Consider the following 21,272-nt stretch of genomic DNA (forward strand, 5'->3'; position numbering starts at 1 on the left):
GTCCACGTTTTGTTCGGCGACTCGACGACGCACGGACGGATGGCCGGCCGGACAGACGGACGTGAGACGAGGACAGGTAGAAAAACCCGTGGCTGCACCGAAAGTCGAGAACACCGGATGGAACGACGCGACCGCCTACTTCGTCCGCGGGACACGCTCCGTTACGCACGCACGCACTCACATACACACCGAACTATACCATCTCTCTTGCTCTTTGACGTTTTAACTGTTGGTCAGTCTCTGTCCGATCACAAAACCTCTCTTTCTCTCCTTGACCCCATCTTCACCGCCCTTTCCCATTGTTAGTCCCTTATCATTTTTCCACTAATCCCTCTTTACGCGATCTAGGAGATCGTGGTCCCTGATCTCCATCTCTAGCTCTCTTTCGTTGATATGTATTAACATTAATTCAACAACTAGTCCTGAACAAATTCGCATTTATGAATTAAAAAAAAAATCTACCTCGATTTACTATACACAAGTGCTGGCAAATCAAACATTTTACAGCTCCCAGAATACGTATTGTACCTCGAATGAAATCCTTCTTCGAGGAGACCGCAATCTCTGACCAAAAATAAAAAGTCCGAAAAGAAAGAGGCTATAAAGCAATAACTCTATATGATCGTTGCTTATACAAGAACACTATTGTCCCTCCGCACGATCATAGAACTTCTCTCCGTTTCTTATTCTGCTTCCTCTCCTTTTCTGTTATCCTCCGTTGTCCTCTCTGTACGATCGTGGATGTCCTGCGAACCGGCTGGTCCTCTCGCATGCGCGGCACGAGTGCTTTTAAATATATCAAGCGGCGGTAACCGTGTGCCTGGATGAAGCCGAGGCTGCACTCACGGTAGCCCAAGCCTCGATCGTCCACTTTCCTACCTGGGAAACTGTTGCCCGGTGGGAAAGGATGTTTGGAGGTGCGCCAGGATGTCAACAGGACATGGAATTGGCCGCGATCACGATTCCATCGGATAATCCACGAAGATGGATATCTAGACCTCTGTGATCTTCAACTGATGGTCCACTGTGTTCTCTGATCGCAACACAACAGTAAAAATATTGAAAGAATTTCGGGTAAATGTTTACAAAAGGGGACCCAGCTCCGATGACCTTCATCTTCACGTATGTTGTCAAGGTCAACATACCGAACAACTTCTTTTTAGCCAGAGTGAATTTTATTTTAGACAGTGCTCGCGAGTGTGCTGCTGAATTCACAAGATCTAAATCATGTGGCTTGGCAACGCCCCTGGTTACAACTACAATGTAGATGTAACTCAACAAAACTAATATAAATTAATTGTAAGTCGGATACTAAGCCGCATTGTAACATGATCATTAGACCACGGATGTTTATGCATTTTCCAATTTTTCTAGACTTTCAAGAAAGTGAAATGAAATAAAATCCTATTTTTAATGGGATCAGCCTTTGTAGATCTGAAACAGATAAAAATTGTACAACATTCTATCGAATTTTATATTCCAGCCTTTTCTAAAAATTTTTATAAGCCGCTATTAAGCATAAAGATCCGCGGTCTAATGATCATATACGGTATAATTTGTAATATATATGCTATATAAACCTTATTACGGTTTAACGCACAATAAATGGATAAATAAATAGATGACAACATATCTTGACAAGATATTTCAAGGCCTGGGCCCCTTTTGTTAACATTTGAAAAATTTGTTCTAAAATCCAGGCAAGTAATAATGGCAGTCTGCCATTTCTGGTAGCACCGAAAATGTTAACGTTTCTGGAATCGAGTTCGGGCCACGAGATCCCTGGAAAACCAATCGAAGCCGCATCGTGTATTCCCCAATGGGAATTCGACGAAAATTAACCGACGCGACGGTTCCGACGAGGATCGAAGATTCGGAAAACGGATAGCATACAGTTGGCGCGCGGAGACGATCTCACGTCGGGAAATACGCTTGGCTCGTTTGCTTAACCGCGGTCTCCGAGCGCGCACACGAATGCTTAGAATTTCTCTTACGCAACAACCTGTTTTACGAGCCGCATTATCCCACGCGATTCGTGTCGAGCGTGGGCCACGGCATTGACTGGCCGTTGCGTTTATGACGAAGTTAGCGAGTCGCACGATAAATAGCCCCTGAGACCCTTCGGAGCGAAATGCTCGTAGCCACCACACCTCGGAGATCACGATCTCGTCCAAATCTACAAAAAACGTTGCAGAAGAATCTTTTTCCGACTTGAAAATTGGTATATCGATGCATTGGGTTCTCCGTTATGCTTTCAAAAGTCGGACAAGTCTAGCAGATTCGCTGTATAGAAATAAAAATGTTCTACCTGAATTATAACAAGCTGGAGTGAAATAGATATTTATTATCTTTCTTAGAGTGGTTAACCCTTTGTAAAGATGACTATAACGTTATTCAAAATAGTCTTAATATTATTGAATTCGTCTATATTCTATGAATTGCAAAGGTTCCACCGTTACATGAGAAAACAGCTTCAATTTTATGTACGCAATGCGAAACAGATTACATCAAATAAAAATGATCCAGGTTTGAGAAATGTCTTCCAATGTTGTTACTGTTTTATATCACACCTACTCATTTTCGTTATAAATGCATCAAATCCGCTGTCTAATGACGGTGCGTTGTTTGAAATTGTTTGTCAAAAGAATGGGTTACACAAATGAAGTTTCAGTGGTCCTTGTCCATGGTGTTTAATCCAATTTAAGGGAAGCAATTGATGGGGAAATACAGGAAAAAGGAAATTGATCGTAGGAAAACGGTATCGTTGGAGAGGAGGCCAGTTTACTTCCCCATCGAATCGGTAGGAACGCGGGCCGGTTAAGCCCGTGGCGAAGGGGCCCCGGTTGTCGGAATAAAAAAGGCTGTTTATGATTTTTCTATTGAAGCGTAACTAGGTGGCACGCGAGGTGGTACGGGGTAATAAAGTCCTTTACGTGGCAACTAACCGCGCGCACAGAGCGTTCGAGGGTTCTCTCTCTTTCTCTCTCTCTCTCTCTCTCTCTCTCTCTCTCTCTCTCTCTCTCTCTCTCTCTCTCTCTCTCTCTCTCTCTCTGAGCGAGCGCCGGCTGCGTTTACCGTTTACTATCGGCCGTTACAGCCGCTCGTACACATAAATCGCTTTACGATCTGTCGCTAAAAACGGATTTCATGCGAAAGTAGATGACCGGCAGCGACCGCAACCATCCGATCCCGCGGATACCGCTTGGCCCGGATCGACGTGTCTCGTTTTCAGTCTCCTGTGCCCGTTAACCAACGACACGCGTCTCTGACCTCGATCCTGGCCTCGATCTAGTGCACCATTTACCGTATAAACCGGCGCCTCTCGGACCATATCACTCGCAGAAAAATTCTGATTGGTGCCCTGTTAAACGAAAAATTGCAGAAATCAATTGCGCAAAAATCCCGATCAGCTCGAAACACGAACAACCCCACCAGAGGCATCTTCACGCAATGAATTCCCAATCTTGGCTCGCAACTGGTATTAATAAGACGATTGTTGCTCCTCGAAGGCCAAGTTGAGAAATATCAAAGAATCCCTCACCGTCTGAACAGTAGAATGGAAAGCCGCATAAATCCGTGGCTCTTTGTTCCCTCGTTCGCCTCGCAATTTTAAAGATGGTTGTCCTTCAGTAGGAAGAAGAAGTCTGGCGAGTGCAAATGAGTGGTTGAGCGGTAGGCTAGCATTGAGGGCTAGGGGGTGAGAAGGGAAATGGAGGAGGAGGAGGAGGGTTGGCCGCGAACGAAACGGAGGACAAGATGATGGATGGTCCCTCTCCACCCTTGGCTGGGCTACGCGAACCGAGGGCGTCCCGACGCTGACGACGATGCTGACGCTAATGAGCAAAATATGAGGCGCCACCCCCACACTCCTCTCTCTCCCCCAGGCCTCGCTGTCTAACACCCTTCTCGATCCCTTTCTCACCCCACCCGACCACCTCCGTCTCTCTGTTCGTTCGTTCTAACCTCGCGCCAGGTATCGATTGTCGCCCCCGCCCCCACCCTCCCCCTCGTCCGCCACCCCACCGCGTACTCCAAAAGAATAAGATCACGAACTGGGGGTCTGGGAAACCCGGAACGAAAACAACACGATCTATCCGGCTGATTACTTCGCCCTCGCGGAACCCGATGCTTCGGGAAACCGACGAAGACGAGCATGGACTACGTTGACTCTGTCGAAGTTCCACTGTGGATACTGCGAGTCTTGTCTTTGTCTTCGGTCCGAAGTTCCTGCATTGTGATTTTATTGGGACTGTGAATACCCAGCGACGATCATAAGGACTTCATGAAGTTCGAGGAATTTGGCTATCCCTGGCAATTTAAGTGAATGCCTCAATATCGACAAGAACATCATCCAGAGTTATCCTATTCCCAAGATCCACAAATATTTACCGCACCCTGTAATTATGACCGTAACAACTGCGAACTGATCTCCCCATAATGTGCTTATAACTATGTTCAAGTGTAACTCTTGTGGTCGCTAGCGACCTAGATGTTCATGCGACCTGTATAAATGAATAAATTTTTAAAAAAAGTTCGAGGAATTTGGTGGTCGGAAGATTGGGAACGAGAATGCTGTGGTTCTGATAATGTAATATTTGCGTGAATTTTCATGGAAAAGCTAATTTCTACAAAAATTCGAAAATCGATGAACAATGATCACTCGAAGAACAATTCGACGCAACAGAGAGGTCATCGACCGTTGTTTTAGACCAAGATAACAAAGCGTTTGCATAAGCTAGGTCCGTTCCAATCTCTCGGGAAAGTTTTCGCAGTCGGAAGAAGGAAATCGCCGGGAAACAAAGCCAGTGTCAAATAATTAGTCGCGGCTCCGTCCGCGCCGCAAATTTCTCGAAAAGCACACCCCCGGTCGGACGCGACGTGGCGAGGATCGTTGTCCGAGGGGCAGCTGCGGTCCAGGTTAGTGCCGGATGTCCACACTCGTTTTTACCGCGAACGAGGAGAGAGAGAGAGAGAGCTCCGGTCGGTGCAAAAGGGACCCGTTTAATTTCATTTCACTGGCACCGCCCCCGTATTCTCGACGCCCGAAGCGACGAGGCGCTTCGCTCCGCTCCGTTCGACTCCGCTCCGCGAAAAAGGAGCTGGTCGACGAGCAGTTTTACGAGCGTGGCCGGCCTCCCCTCGCTGCTGTCGACGCGGCGCTGCCTCTCGGCTCTCCGCGTGAAAAGATACTCGACGATTTTGCTAGAGACGCCCATCTCGATCCCTCTTTGTCTCTCTTCCTCCCCTGTGTTCCCTATCCTTCTTTCTTGTTATACCGATCTCCGTTGATCTTTCGATCTCCGCTCCACGCGAAACGAGCCGCGTCAATTATCATTATAGATATCGATTAAAGGTTGCCGCCCACTCAACTGTGCACTGAACGACGCCAGCGTTCACTATTTAGTTTATTGCTCGATATTCTCGCAGGCTGATGAGATTAGCCTCCTGAGATTTCTTATATTTTACTGTTAATGAGGTCACTGTCGCACTGTCATTCACAAAACATTCCACGACATCGAAATAATTTAGTCGTTGCAATCGAACTTGCTGAGGTGAAGCGAAACCAAGTCTGTCTAACAGCCACGAGACATAAAGGAATATTATTATATCTGAAATATTAGTAATATTAGTAATGTTATTCGTAAACAAATGAACATCCCCCAATTGCCATACCTTCAATCTACGCATAACCTCTGGGACGAGCTGGGCATACATTCCCAAACGATCACAGTTCGAATCCCAAAAGAAGAAGGAAGCATCGTTTCTCGGAGCTAAGGCAGAGGCAATCAGCAACGTGACACAGCTAACGTAGTTACATGGACGCAGTAAATCCGACACAGTTAAACGAACAACAACCTCGAAAACCAAAACCACCCTCTCGTCCTCCTCGAATAAAAGCGAGCGAGAGAAAGAGGACACCCTAAGCATTCCCCGGCGTCGTTTCCCGCGTATTGGGTCGCCTTATTTTTGCGTTAACGATCCCGTTCCTCCTTCACGCCTACCAAGAACTGGAAGGAAGAGGATCCGAGAGGGTTGAGGAGAAGAAAGAGGAGGAGGAGGACGGTTTTTACGTGACGCTGGCTCGCGAAGCGTTCTCGAAGAGAAACGTTGCCGGAGCCTCGTTAGAAATTAACCGCGCGCGGCCCGTCCTTCTCACCGTTAATGAAACCCGGCCTCTGGGGCGAAGATTATTCGCGGTTTTTGTGCTCGCGAGAGCTTGCCGGACGAGGCACAGAACAGAGAGAAGAGAGAGAGGGAGAGAAGTGCTCCTTCAGTAAGAGAAACCGTGGTTCGCACAACAGAGTAAGAGGGAGAGCCAATTAATTTGGCAAATCATCGCGTCCCGGTGTAAACAGGGTTAGTTCGATCTGTCTTCGAGGTGGAGGGGCAGAAGAGGGTGGTGTAGGAGCTCGACTGGGGATATCCGAGGGTGGATATCAAAGGGGAGACGAGGGATATCAATCCCCGGAAAAGCCACGGGCTCGGACTCTTTCTCTCGCTCTCGCTTCTCGCGCGTTCGCAGTTCTCAACCGCGAAATCCTCCGCTCGAATTTATCGCCGTCGTAACCGAACAGCCTCCTGCTCTTCCTCCCGCCTCTTTGCTCTTCCTTCTTCAGCTTCTGCTTCTGCCGACACCTCGAACCTTTCTCGCGCTTTCACCGAACGACGGATCTCCGCGACCGAGTGAGAAACCACCGGGATCATCCTACAAGATCGAGAGCTTCCCCCGATCGAGCCACCCCCGGTCCTCACCCTTTCTAGCTGGATGTGCTTTCCATTTTACAGGCATATCGCGCCCCGTGCTTTTCCCCGATAGAAAGGGTGCAAGCTGCGATGGCAAATTGTCTTCTGGGAGCGGTTAATCAATTTGAAATGGGAACGAGTTTGGGGATTGATTGGTGCCCGTGATTTCGATCACTGATACATCGTTACTAATTAATTCTTTGTAAAGAGCTAAGTCGGGCAGTTATTAAAAACAATTACTTCATCTTGCGAATACACTGCGGACGTTTCTGGAAAATAAAAATGGTTTAATAAACTGCATGTACAATCTTCAAAACCCCAGAAAATTTTCCAGAGAACGATGAACAAATCGTATCAACTACAAATATTTTCCAACATCCTCCCCTTCAATATTCTACTTCTTCTGCTCCAGGCTCCAGGAAAGATACTCGGTTAGCCGAAGATCCACCTCACCACCCAATGTTTAACATAGTTCTGCCACCGATCTAGATCTTCTACAGCTTCGATCAACATCCGTTTCGGATCGAAGAACGCCATCACTCGCGATCCAGTACCCGTCTTTCCGGCGCGCCGGCCTGTTCTCACCGTGTTCTCGTGGAAGGTTTTCAGGTCGCTGGAATCGAACGGCGCGGCGGAGGCAGCTTCCAGGCTAGCGAATCAAGTGGTTCCATCTCCGGAAGTCTGTCTAATTTTGCGGAGGACGATCCCATCGAGAATCGTTGGAGGTCGTCTCCCGGTTATCTTCAACCACCGACAAAAGCCGACGAGGAATATGAAGGAAATCGTACGCCCCCCCCCACAGCTCGTCGTCGACGACGACGACGACGACGACGACGTCGACGACGAAACCGTCTCTCTTTCTCGGCCGTCTGTCCCCATCTATCTATCTATCCGAGCGGAGCAGCTATCGCCCCGTCGCCGCCGACGACGACTACGACGACGGCGACGGCGTCCCGTCTCTTTCTCTCAAGCACGAGATAGGGATGCCTAAAGGGGGGCGCGCCGGGCACGCGGGGGTGGTTCTTTCCCTCCTGTGACGGAGGAGTTGAGAGTGCCGTTGAATATGCATGAGGGAGCTCTTGCTCCTATCCACCGTCCTAAAAACATCGGGCCGACGCGAACCGAACCGACCGATGCGAAACGATGCCGTGCGATCCGATGCTGATGGCCCCGCTCTGCTCCTGTCGCTCGCCAATCAATGTCTCCGACAGACTTGTGTCGTGAAACCCGGCGCACTCTTCTTCCTCACGGGAAAAAAACCGTCCCGCGAATCACCAATCCACCCCCGCAATCGAATTTCTACACACTCGCTCCTTGCCTCGCAAACCTTGCAGCTCTCCGATCTTACTTTCGCGATTTTGCTTGATAAATTCACCCCTTAACCTGTCCCTCATTTCAAGAACTGAATCTGTATCCGTCAGCGTGAAATTGACACAGTGGAGAAAGATCGGTAAACTAACAAGGTAAAATAAAATTAAAAGTGAATTTTGCTCACAAGAAAATTACTTGCGTCGAACTTCGTTGGGGTTCGTACGATCTAATAGAGTACGAGAAGTAATCTCGGTGACAAAGTTTAACTAAAAAGATTTGTTGATGGTGATTGTTCAAGAAACGCACTGTATTGAATGATCGTAGAAGAGAAGGAAGGATCGCGTTGCAAAGTGATCGAAGTCACGGCGAACTCTCGGTCCCGAGAAACACACCTGGTCCCCGCGTTACGTCCACGTAACTACGCAAACGCGTGTACGCGGCCAGGCTTAATGCATTCAAATGATATTCACTGTGGCGCGCTGACGCGAGTGCTTTCGACAAATTAACGCCGCGTATCGAGTGACTATCTGTCGCTGGCGTGTTCACCGACCGTGCGCGAGAGTAGTTCCGCCGGCGTCTTGCGGATCGAACGGCGTAATTGGAAGGCCCGATAAGATCCGACACCAGATTCGGACCGATTCCCCGACTGGGCCCTATCCGCTTTAACTCTCGCATTGGGCCGCCTTGCTGCTCTGCCTTGCCTGGGCATAACAGTCCGTTTCTACTTCCCATTGAACGTCCCTTGCATCTTCCAATACTTCAAGATATCAGCGCTTTCGATCGGGGCTTCGAATCACTGTTTGGAACTGTTAATGCGAAGGCTCTGATTAAGTCATCTGTACCAGATAATGGTTAGGGTAATGGTTGGAAGTTTTGGTCTTTTGTAACAATTATTAGTAATGTAGGCTCTTCGTAAACCTGTCGAGAATAAATTCATAATGCAGAATCTAAGAATTCTTTAACGTTATCAGCGTATATACATGTATGTGGTGGTATAACAAAAAAGGTTTGAATTTTCCTCCTGATGTAAATCGGTTACTTTATACTAGGGGAATAGTAGTCTGTTCGTCGAAATGGGATACTTTGAAAAAACCACATCTTGAAGTAATAGACAGTCAACGTAAGACAAGTGTATACTATAAATCTTTACTAAAAGATAAGCTGCAACATCCTCGGTATTGGCAATGTCTTACACTGCTAGCATAAAGAAGGCGCTCACCTATCAGCTGGAAGAAGCCCGAAAAACGACCATGAAGCTCCAAAGCGAAAGTGAAAGAGCTTCCTCCAGAGGAGAGAGGGTACACATCAGCAAATTGTTAGCCAGCGGCTAGGGGGTCGCCTCGCAAAGTCAGCGCGGTGGAGCGAACACCGGTAGCCTGGCCGGAGCCAGGCAAATGAGAGTGCAAGTCGAAAGTCCTGGTCCATTAACCGGTATTTAGTGATTCAAAATCGAAAGGCACCGAGGAGGGACGTGGTCCTGTCGCCATCTCTCGGCAAGGTTGGGAGGTGCGGTAGCCATTTTGTTTCTGGAGGTGGCCAGAAGGTCGCCGTGGTGTCGCGGCACACCCGCGCATGTCCATTGGTCCCTCCTACGTTGTCCTCGCGGTGGCGGAGGTTGCGGTGACAGCGACGGTGGCGGCGGTGGCACACGGCTCCTCGCTCTCGTCTCGGCACGCTTCCTCCCCGGGGCCCTCTCCGTCCTCCCCCCTAGCCCCCACAACCGTGAGCTCCCCCCACCATGAGTTTTCCCCTACCTATCAACCCCCTCCATCGAGCGCGATGCCTCCCGTCGAGCCCGCAACCGTCGCGTTCCTCCTCCGACGCGACGACCTCCGTCTCCCCGCCGCTTCTTCATCGCCCCTTCCATCGCCAACCACATCGACTGCCTTCCCCACTCCTTCTCCTCCTCTTTCCTCACGGAGCCGCGCTTCTTCCTCCCCGGCGACGAACCGGCCCGCCGCGACCACGATATTATCACTCCGTTTTACTCGCGATTTATCGACCTTTATCAACTACACCGAACGGCCGACGACGACGCAACCAGTTCCCTCCTCTCTCTCACTCGCACATCAATTGTCTCAGTTTATGCTAGTTTCCTGCAATACACTAACCTTGGACGCTCCGACTCCGCGATTCGACTCCGCGTGACAAATGACCGCCTCCCGCACCTCCGCCCCAGCTTCGCGCACGCGAGATGCAATCAATTTGCGGAATTAAAGGACTCACGACACGCGCCGCCCACGATTAATACCCGCTCCGCTTGTCTCACCGCAGCGAACTGACACTGGCTGCGGCGATCGACGATGTTCAACGTCGAATCTGATGCCTAAGTTTGTGATGATCGCGACAAAATTTGGGCACAACGTTAGTTTTGCGTTGCGAGCTCTAAGTTTTCGGAGATGATGTGGCAAACGAACATTCACTTGTTTCGTCTAAACGCGTACATAATGACGTGTCCTAATTGAACGCCGCATAGCACTCAACTCACTGTCGTTTGGTCGATCAACAAGACCAATTAACACATTTACTGGCGTGGCGGATACCGATCGCCGACGCTACGGATTTGCTTGGAAACGATTGTCATAAAATTAGTGGCACTAAATATCAATTGATTTGGTCCGAAACGAACTAAATTATTACGAGTATTGTTACTTCGTTACCAAACAACCAATGATAATTATTAATTACTCCGATCGTTTATACGTATGAAACAGGCAAGACTCGAGAGTGAAACACGAAGTTCCTGCGCCGGTGAACATGTTACAAGGATGAAAAATAAACAAAACATTCTGTGTACACTATGTTCAAATTAGTAAACCGTGGAGCAACTTCAAATTGCCAACAATTTTCTAGCTGAGGTACATTCAATTATTGTAGAACGTAACCTGAGATGCGATGCAACTCAAAACGGAAAAGAAAATTGCTACCTAACCCAGGCCGAATGTGTGAAACATAAATAAAGTATTTGCGTAACGTTTTCGTATCTAGATGCATAAATTTGTTAGGGGCCAGTTGAGCATTTTGTTCGGTATATCAACAATGCATCAAATAACAGATCTTATGGTCAGTTTCCTGCTTAATCGATGCAGAACTTAATTTGAAAGAAACACGAGGAATTTTTATAAAAATCGTTTTCGGACGCCTACCGTTTAGGGTTTGTAAAAGGAGGATTATTTCGTATTGTTTCGATCTTGTTTCGGAAGAATCGATCAGGTTATTCCGCAGTAGAATCGCCGCGCGGTTTACCGTCTCGTAAATCAACGCGGCTGGCTTATCGTCTCGCACCCGATGGACCGACGTGTCTTCCGGGGCTCGCGTATTCTCAATCGACACACGTTGCTCCTCGTGTGCTTCGACTTCTTCCCGGTGTTCCCGGCGATCTACGTGCGCCTGTCGCCACAGTAGATCCCGTAAATCAACTTCCTCGTGAGAACAAGCTTCTACGAGCCGACTCGGACGAATCTGGAAACGTAATAGCACTCTGCGGCTACACGAAAGCTGCCGGATAGAGAAACCTTTAGCGGAAGCTTCCTCGCGCCTTAGAAATTCATTTGGCTTTCAATTTATCCAGACAACATTTTTCTGATTCCTCCGATTCCTTCGAAATTCACATTTTTTTAACCAATCCAAGCGATTCGACGATCCATCGAAAACGTGAATATAATTACTAGACTGCGGAACTTCATGCAAAATGAAAATTTTCTTCGTCAATTACAAGACACTGAAATCATATGAAATTTCAAATAAATTGAAAATATCATATGGACGTTCTTAGATTATCTTAATATTTTTACTGTTTCAAATGACATCGACCCATTCTTGTCATAAATACATCAAATCCGCGGTCTAATAATTGCAGTTGAGAAAACTTAGAAGTACAAGTTAGAAGGCAAATTCTAAAAACTGCAGAATCGTTTACAATGATAAATATCATAATCAGTTTCTAATGAAGAGAACAGTTTCCTCTACGAATTATCCGTCAACGATACAGCACCCTGGATCTCTTTCCGGAATAATGAAAATCACCACCGGAAGCGGTGCGATCATGTGAGCGGAGACTCGGGCAAGGGGTTAACAATTACACCGAGGAGGTTCTTCTTTTCTCGTTTAACCAGGGCCCAATTCCGATCGATCCTAGCAGTCTTTAAGAGGGAAAGTTTTAACGGTACGCGCGTACGGGAACCACCGTTTCGAGGACTCGAAATATGTACTTGCCGCACGCTCTGCCAATCTCTATTCAACGCGCGGCGCGTTGCTGTCATAAATTAGGGAGTCGGGTCACGCGCGGCGAACTGGTGTATGGAGCGCGGATATTTACAAGTATTTACAAACTGCGATATCTTGTGGCATTACTGTCCACCGGCTCCCGGCCGAATGACGATAATTTAATATTTCCCGAATCGATCCGCTGCTCGTTGCACGGCCAACTTCGACCGTGCAGATTTCCTCGTTTGGTCTTGGGAACGACGAACGTTCCTTTCCATTACCCGAGTTATACTAAACGGGTAGTAACACGATTTCACTGTTAAGGACATTGACCTCTGATGTATCTGCACGTTAACAATTGCACCGATCAAGTTGAAACGATGTAGACTGAAGAAGATGCTGTTGAAACGATCGGAACAGTGATCGTCTTTGGATGTAGCTCTGCAAACGTCGGTAAGACATCGACATTCTTTCTTTTGTTAAAACATGGACAAAACATTTTTATATTTTATTTTAGACCGACGAAAGAATTCGTGGGGACACGTAGCGAGATTTTTATAAGAACGCAGGTTAAATGTGCCCATAATAATGAAACTGGTCTAAGTGATGTATTTCTTGTTTCGAAATATTTAAAGGAAAAGGATATTAGCATTAAATGAGTATGTTCTTCTTTTTACGTATTACTGAACGATCAGATACTTACGAGTTCTCGTGTACTTATAATTAGACAGCGGATCTTTATGCATTTATAGCAAAATTGAATAGATGAAATTCATAATTGTTGGAAAATTTTAAAACTTCAAACTGTCAATATATGATTTCTCCTCTATTCAAATCATTAAGGGACAAAATAACATTCGATTTAGTTTCTGTTTCTTGCAATCGATGCAGACAATTTTCATTTTGCATATACAGTTACTCGAATTCATATTCGGACGCTCTAAAAAAGACGATAACTTTTTTAATATTGTACTATACGATTTTAACTTTTTTGTAAAACTTGAGCAATTAGTTTACTACAGGATGTGAAATTTTTTTTCAAAAATAGCAATTGATCGGAGCTGTAGAAAAAATACTAAAAGTTGCATTTTACAGCTTTTTTATGTGGGCCTACATTGAAAATTTAAAAAGTACGCTTTCTGGTCTGTGTCAATTATATGCACTGTGAAAGTTTCATCGAAATCGATTGATACTGGAAAAGACGACACGCACTGAAATATGTAAGAATTCTTAAATATAGGCCGAAAATTGTAAAACTCTGCAATTTTTATCATCTTGGAACGTTTGTAGCTCATTGCCAACGTCGACCGATTTCGATGAAACTTTCACAGTGCATATAATTTAAACGGATCTAAAAGATCACAAAAAAGTTGTAAAATGCAACTTTAATATTTTTTCTACAATTCCGATCAATTGCATTTTTTGAAAAAATTTCTTTTCACATCCTATAGTAAACTAATTGCTCTAGCTTTCCAAAAAAGTCAAACCGTATAGTACAATATGAAAAAAGTTGTCGTCTTTTTTAGAGCGTCCGAATATTAATTTGAGTAACTGTAGACCCGCAGTCTATTTATAATGAAAGAGCGACGTATGCAAGATAAACGCGTCAAAATGAACCCTGGCATATTCACTCAATTAAACAGATCCGTATAATTCTACGCGTACGCCGTACCACCATAAAAGTCTCAGAAAAAACCATTTTCATAATTATGGGCACATATACATCATTGACGTTCATTTGGACGATGCGCAATAAAAGACTGAGCCTACGGGACGACCTAGTACACATAGAGGCCGGGATCGTTTGTATAGAACGATCGGTGGGAATGAAACGCGGCAGAAGCGAGCATCTCGTGCAGTCGACGCCGGCCGATACGCGAGATAAGATGCGAGATAGCGGGGATGCGCACGCTGAGAAATCCGCGGTTCAATCTGACGTTCGATCGCCTGTGAACGTGGGAGTCGAAATCCGCGGTCTCCCCGGCCCTCCGATGATGGCCGCGATCGTAAATTACCGAGCAACCGGCCGCCGCGCCACGGCCCGGCCCGACGATTCCACGTAACCCGCCGCACGAACCCCAGAAACCGATACCCGCTCCGCGATCCTTGTTCCTCTCTGCCATGCTCGACTCGAATTAGCCGCGGACCACGTTAACCGTTTCCCGACCACTGCCCTTTAACCCGTTCCACTCCGCTCCGATCCGCTCCGATCAGCGCCGTCTGATTTTTCGACCATGACCGACCGAAACCTGACTGACAATCAGCTGCGTTTTACCTGCCGTCTCTGGCGCTAATTCGCGCACCGGTACCCGCAACGTATACTTATTAGTAGACTGCGGGTCTTTATGCATTTATATGAAAAAATTGGTTCGGCGAAATGTAAAACAGTAAAGGATTAGAAAAATTTCAGAATATCGTAACGTTGGTTCTAATGTGATAAACTCCTTAAGGGATAAAATTAATTTTTATTTTATTTCTGCTTCTCACAATCAATGCAGAACATTTTCATTTTACATAAAGATCCGCAGTCTGCTTGTTAGTAGACTGTGGATTTTATGCGTTTTTATGAAAAAATATAATTAAGCGCATTTTGATCAGCAAACGGATTGAAAGAATTTGAAAATATCAATCCGTTAGATTGAACTGATTAAACATATTAAAGTGACCGATCGACCGTCACTTTGTGTAATGCCCGATTTAAATCATAAAATTTGAAGCTGTACGCATCAAATCAAAGTACGAAGGCCCAACCGTTTCTAATTGGCCAATGAACATATTTATTTAGCCATTGAGGGATATTCATCAGAGGCTGTAGATACAATCAGCTAATCATCGAGGCATCTCGGATCGATCGAGTCTCCTAAAAATCGTGGTCAGCTCGCGTCTGCTGGCACGGGACCGCCATTCCTCTTTCTTTCCGCTGTGCCGAGGATACCGTGGAAGGTATATCAGAGGGAGGAAAGAGGAAGAGGCAGAGAGAAGGTAGAAGGTAGGAGACGAGGTAGGGACTCAGCGATTCCATTTCCCGTCGTCATAGTCGTCGGTTTACATCCTGTTGGGTCGGGTGCAGGAGAGGGTGTGCGCGGTCGCGAGAACGACGGACGACGTGGTCCCTCTGTGTGTCCGCGAGTACGCACAGTAGGTATAGTAGGTAGAGGTCAGTCGCGCGTGGTGGTGGGCGACACGATGGTGGTGGACACGGTGGTGGTATTGGTGGCCGGCGCGACGGTGGCCGACAGCGACGACGACCGACGACGATGATGGTAGTGATGGTGGTGGTAGTAGGCGATGCTGGTAGTGGTGGTGGTGGTGGTCGGGTGTATATAGATCGGAGCCACCGATGCACGGTAGAGTGCTTTCGAGGCGAGTGCAGCAGAGAGACTCACGGTGCTGCACGGTCTGGTGATTAGCGCCGCCCCCTGGGGACGGCAACCGCCAATCGGCGGACGGCGCCGCGACGCCCGCCGTCGTCGCTTCACCGAGCGAACCCGCCACCGGGAGTCCCCCTGCAGGTCCGCACAATCGCGGATATAACGGATAGCGTCAGGCAAAGCCACGACAAAAATCAATCACCCGCTGCTTCCTCCTGTTCTCTCTCCTCTTTCTCTCTCTCTTTCTCTTTCCCTCTCGGATCTCTCGACCCCTCCATCCCCTTTCTAGGCTCCTCTCTTTCTCTATCTTGCTCCATCTTTCACCCAATTCATCTATATCCCTCTTTGTCTTTCAGGCGTCCCTCTTCAGCCTCTTTCCCTGCCATAGCTCTATCGGTGCATCGGCTCGCTTCTTCGACGAACCCCTTCTTTTCTACCCCTTTTCCACGCTGTCTCCAGCTTTCTCTATAGCTGCCACCCTCTCTGTTTGAAATCCGTGGCAACCACCCCACCGGATTTTCCACGCCGCAGACTGACTACTGGTCCGTCCACCGATGATATTCTCCGTCGACGGACCGATGCCCGGTCTTGTCGGACGGAAGAATGCCTTCGGTTCGGAACGACCTGAACGCTTGATCTTGAATAATTCTAGGCTCTTGAATAATCTGCGTACCCCGGTGTACGTTGATAAAGATATTTGGGTCGTTTGCGTTAACCTTGATTCAGGGGAAAGGATTACGGACTTCAAATCTGCATTTTCATGATCGTAGATTCGCCTTTTGTGTTTTGTAGGTCTTGAGCGAGTTGCAGATTAGTACAAAGCTACGCTAATGGTAAAACATGTTTACTTTCTTGATTATCGCGTAGCAAAAATAGAGCGGAACTGAAATCATTCCATTTTAGATACATTGTTCCTTAGAGCTATAATTACAAGAGGTTACAAGAGGGTTGTACAGACAAAGTGTGTGCACACGAATATAATAAAAACAAATAAATATACATTTTTCCTCACTTACTAAACATAATATATTCTGTGTTATCGATAGACAGCGGATCTCGATGCAAAATGTTGTACCTGAATCGCAACAAACCGGAGTGAAGTGGAAGTTTATTTTCTTTCTTAATATGTTCAATGAATTGTGAAAATAATGTAACAGTATTTTGAAATTTTGCATAAAATCCGCTATCTTTATGTATTTATGACTTTTGAAAATTTTCTAAAAATCCCAGAATACATCCTTCGACAGAATTTAGTGAAATTCTCATATATTTCAGATCTAAAAAGGCTACTACCACTGAAAATAATATTTTATTTGGATCCCGCTTCTCTTAAAAAATGCAAATTGCATAAACTTCTCTGGAAGGAAGAGGGTGAACAACCCTCTTTCCCTAGAAAAGATCGGTCACAGCCAAATAAGGAGTCGACCAGCGACCATTTCCGATCAGAGCACAGTAAACTAAGGTTGTAGATCGATGGACGACGAGAACACCGTGCCTCAGTGGTTCCCGCGACGACATTGATCGCGGACGATTTAGCCCGCGACATCTTCCCACGTTCTCGTAGGTAGCAAACGCGGTTGTATCGATCCCGTGGTCGACGATCCACGTTCCCGTCGACGTCGACGACGACGACGATGACGCGTAACAGAGAGGGGACAAGGACAAGCGAGAGATCTCGTCCGACCCGGACTGACCGACGACCTACCTTGAATTTCATTCACACACAGGGAGGTCGCGCTCACTCGACGCTTACGCGGAATACAAAACGACGTTCCCAGGGATCGGACTAACTCTCTCTCTCTCTCTTTCTCTCTCTCTCTCACACACACACACACAGAGAGAGACATTCTCTCTCACGGGATGTAGCTGCTCTCACTGCCCGAAATACGCAGCGAGTCTACCTCGTGACCGGTGTACACAGAAACGGACTCTCTCCAGAACGAAACGCGAAAAACACGCGGCAGCTGTTTCGCTAGACGTCCGAGCTACGGTTCCCGAGGGTTAACGATCGGCTGGGAACCCGGACGAGAAACCAATAAACCGATTGTATGTTAATCGCCAAGTATATTTCGGTTGTTTCTGCGACCAACGCAAACGATGACCCCTTCAAACAACGTGTGCACGTTCGCAGATAACACTTTTATTGTTAAGTCGGTTTCTTTGCGATAGGAGAAAAAATGCTTGCGAAACCAAGAATAGCTCGAGCTTATCGCGGTGTTTAGTAGCTCGACTGGTATCGCTTGGCGAATATACGCGTGTATGTATATGTATGCAGTGTGGAAAGATCTGAGCGAAGTGTTCCAGTTTTGATTCGCTTTTATGGTTTACGAGGGTCCCGAAAGCAGAACGAATTTTATGGTGGAGTTAAGAGAATACGCGCGCGGGACAGGATAAAGAAATAGCTGCACACAATGTGCGCGTGAACGATGCAATATTTCTTTTTTTCTTTCTTCCACTCAAGAACAACAAAAATCTTAAAACTCTGGGGAAAAGCATCCCGAAAATTTCACAATTTTTTGTATTTTCGGGTTCGCGAGCGTTGTTTGTAAGCCACAATCAACCATCTCCATTGTCTCCGGAGCCTCTATCAGGTGCTAGCATGCTAAAACAAGCAGCAGCGTCGAATCGAAAGCTCGCCTGTCGAACAAGCAAACTATCGGTTCGCACGACGAATGGAAAACGAGCTTTTTCACGACGGCAGTTGCTGGCGACGCGACGGAATCCGTCTCCCACGGCCGAGCGTGGTCTACCGTTACCGAACGCGCTCGACTTTTCCAGTAACGCCAATTTCCTGCGATCGCACGGATTAACGAAGGCAGCCGGCGCGGTGGCTGGCTGGCTGGCTGGTTGGCTTGACTATAGAGGTGTGTTAGATGCTTGTGTAGAGAGCCTGGCGGACGCGGAACGGGGCATCGGCGGATCGAGGAAGCAAGAGCCAGAGAGCGCGGAAAGTGCAGGCCGTGACTGAAAACATCCCATGGCGATAAGGATCTCCCGGCGATTAATTGGTACGACAGCGGCACACATTGGCGGTGCGTTAACGGGTTACACGGCAGCCGTGTGCGGTAACCGGGTATCGTGCGCGATATCTCCTTATGACGCCGGTCGACGACTTCCTCCCCGTCTCTCCCTGTTTGCCCCTTCGATTCTCTACCAAACCCGCCGGCGAAGGAAAAAACAGCAGAGAACGAACAGAGTGAGAGGGAGAGAGGAAAAAAGAAAATGAGAGCAAGGTTCCTGGGAGCGCCGATAAAGAAGGGATCTCGTGGCTGTCGCGCCACTTGCCCCGGAACCAGAGTTCCGGGCGAAATCCGCGGGGAAGTCAGCTGCCGGAAGTTGCCAAGGCAAGGCGCTGCCGACTGCGAAAAGCTCCGCCATTCCGACACAGCAAGCTTCCATCCCGAGCTGCAGGGATCTACTTGCCCGAAACACGGGCTCGTATTCTCTCTGTGACCACCCACGCTCTAGCCTCCTCTCCTCTCTTACGCCAGTGATAACGTAGGGATCCGCGGGATGATACTACTCCTGGATCCCTTATCCTGGGAATCCTGCTGAAGCCCTGGGTATGATAAGCGCGAAACTTAAGCCTTTGCTCGGAGAGTAGCGGTGGGTTTGCTACTCGTACTTTCACCACTTAAAGTATACTTTTTCGAATTCGTAAGGAGTATTGATTGTTCTAAAAATGATTGAACGTCTGGCTCGGCTTTGATGCTGTTTGGTTGCCAAGGAATGTGATGTAACGCTCTTCAATGTATACGCTTGTGGAAACTTTGAAGTTTTTCGAAGTTTTCTGTATTTAAGACGTCTTCTTTCAGACGTTCCAACGACGTCCAGTGCAGGTCGGAAACCGTTCAGAGCTTAACGAGACGAACTCAACATACCGAGACAAAAAATTTCAGGATCATTGGTTACAGCCATTAAAGTGTATAAATGTCTTTCTAGTGAAAGTATAACATTCACTTCCATAAATATGCACATCTTGTTTAATCATACGAATTCGAAGATGCTATAAATAAATGTTGTAAATTCTACTGCACAAAGACACGCAGCCTAATCGCCTCTCCTCCAGAAAGATTAATCTCCTCGATTGATCACAGTCATCAAGGCCTGCTCTAAACGAACAAACGGGTCCGATCTACGGATCACGATCGATCCCGCGCCTCGTTCCAGGCTACATAATTGATTTTCCGTTCGACGCGACGCGTTCCGCTCGTAGCCGTTTCTACGCTTGGCCGTCCGCTCGCTCGGTACGATAAAGCGCAGCTGCACCGGGGAATCTCTCTGCGATTGCCGCGGTCTCGAGGTCAGCCCGATCCTCGTGGCACACGCCGAAGATCGTTGGTCCACCTGCTCCACCTCGCACAGCCGTTTCACCTGCGCTTCCTTCGTCCACCGACTCCGCCACGCTTTCTTTCGCTTTGCACGCGACCAGCTGATTCCCACGAGACGCATTCGCGAGTTTGATCCCGCGGATACGTTTCAACTCCGGTGGTCGACCGTTTTGTTCTTAATTCGAAACCTGCATGCAAAGATTTATCGACCTCGACAACACCATACTTCTCATTCTAGCGGTGATAACAGGCGGAAGTAGAACTACTTCCGGTTTACGCCGACGGTTCTAAGTCTAATGTGGAAAAGTCCTCGAGGTTTATAGGCGCGCTTTACTGCTAAGCGATTTTACGACCGTTCAGAGGATTAAGAATCGAATGGGATCCTTCGCTTGTTGGGCTATTGGTGATCGAGGTCGGCCAGGCCTCGCAATCTACTGATTGAGAAAAAAACATTCTTTTCGAAATTGATCTCGATGTTTTCCTTAAATTTTAAAATTTTCGGCTCACTACACAACCTAAAGCAATCTCGCACAACTTTTGGATTTTGGGCGCTTTCTACGTCGAAAGAAATGTTCTTTTCGATCCGATCTAGCGTGCGTAGAGTAACGAAGAAATGAGAAGCAATGTTTTCCTTCATTCACTCTGTTACATTGATGTGTGATTTTATAAATAAGAAGCAGAAATTTTGGTCTACATGGAGGCTTTTGCACGTCGTTGCATGTATGTTAATTGCCGTGTAATATTTATCTGTTCATCGTTACTCGAATTAGTCCACGTACCTCATTTTTTCCAATTTAATTTGCCTCTTGTCTAATAGACGCAACGTGTCTGATGAGCGATGTGTAAATCATCAATATGAAGAAAGGTTAAATAATTGGCTACGTGAACTCCTTTAAGGATTTTAAATCAGGATACATAATAACACGTTGTTTATGCAGAACCAGTGTAAAATGTGTCAAATCGACACGGGAGATGGATAAGTACTTAAGTTACACGAGGTTCCCTGATATATTACTATTCATTGCGCGATAATGCGTGAGTTTGTATAATACGCATTGTAGTAACAACAGAATCTTCGTTAATTGATTTTAGAGGCACTTCTCGCCGGTACATTTTATAAATATTTCATAAAGTCTACGCGTTTTATACTGTTGCTCGAACAAAGGCTTGCAAGAATCAGTTTATCGTTAGTAATTTTCTACCAGGGAAATAACTATGTTCGTACTAGGTGTGCATTTACTGTAAGAGTTCAATATTCATAAGCGGGGAACAATGGCGGGGAATATTCATGTTTATTATATTCAATCCA

At 46.9% G+C, this 21,272-nt stretch overlaps 1 protein-coding gene across 4 annotated transcripts in view; it reads left to right on the forward strand.

Moving 5' to 3' along the window:
• LOC143209766 (uncharacterized) overlaps positions 1–21,272 on the forward strand; it is a 206,475-nt gene that overhangs the window by 53,535 nt on the left and 131,668 nt on the right. Inside the window, exon 2 of one of the 4 annotated variants that reach the window (XM_076425879.1) lies at positions 1–21,272. This exon is cut by the window's right edge and continues 7,670 nt beyond it. The exons of the other annotated variants lie outside the window; for them this stretch is intronic. Coding sequence (XP_076281994.1) covers positions 18,232–18,600 — 369 coding nt within the window. The 5' untranslated portion in view covers positions 1–18,231 and the 3' untranslated portion in view covers positions 18,601–21,272. 4 annotated transcript variants of the gene reach the window in all.

This window comes from Lasioglossum baleicum, chromosome 6 (genome assembly GCF_051020765.1).
Source record: "Lasioglossum baleicum chromosome 6, iyLasBale1, whole genome shotgun sequence".
Taxonomy (NCBI): Eukaryota; Metazoa; Arthropoda; class Insecta; order Hymenoptera; family Halictidae; genus Lasioglossum; species Lasioglossum baleicum.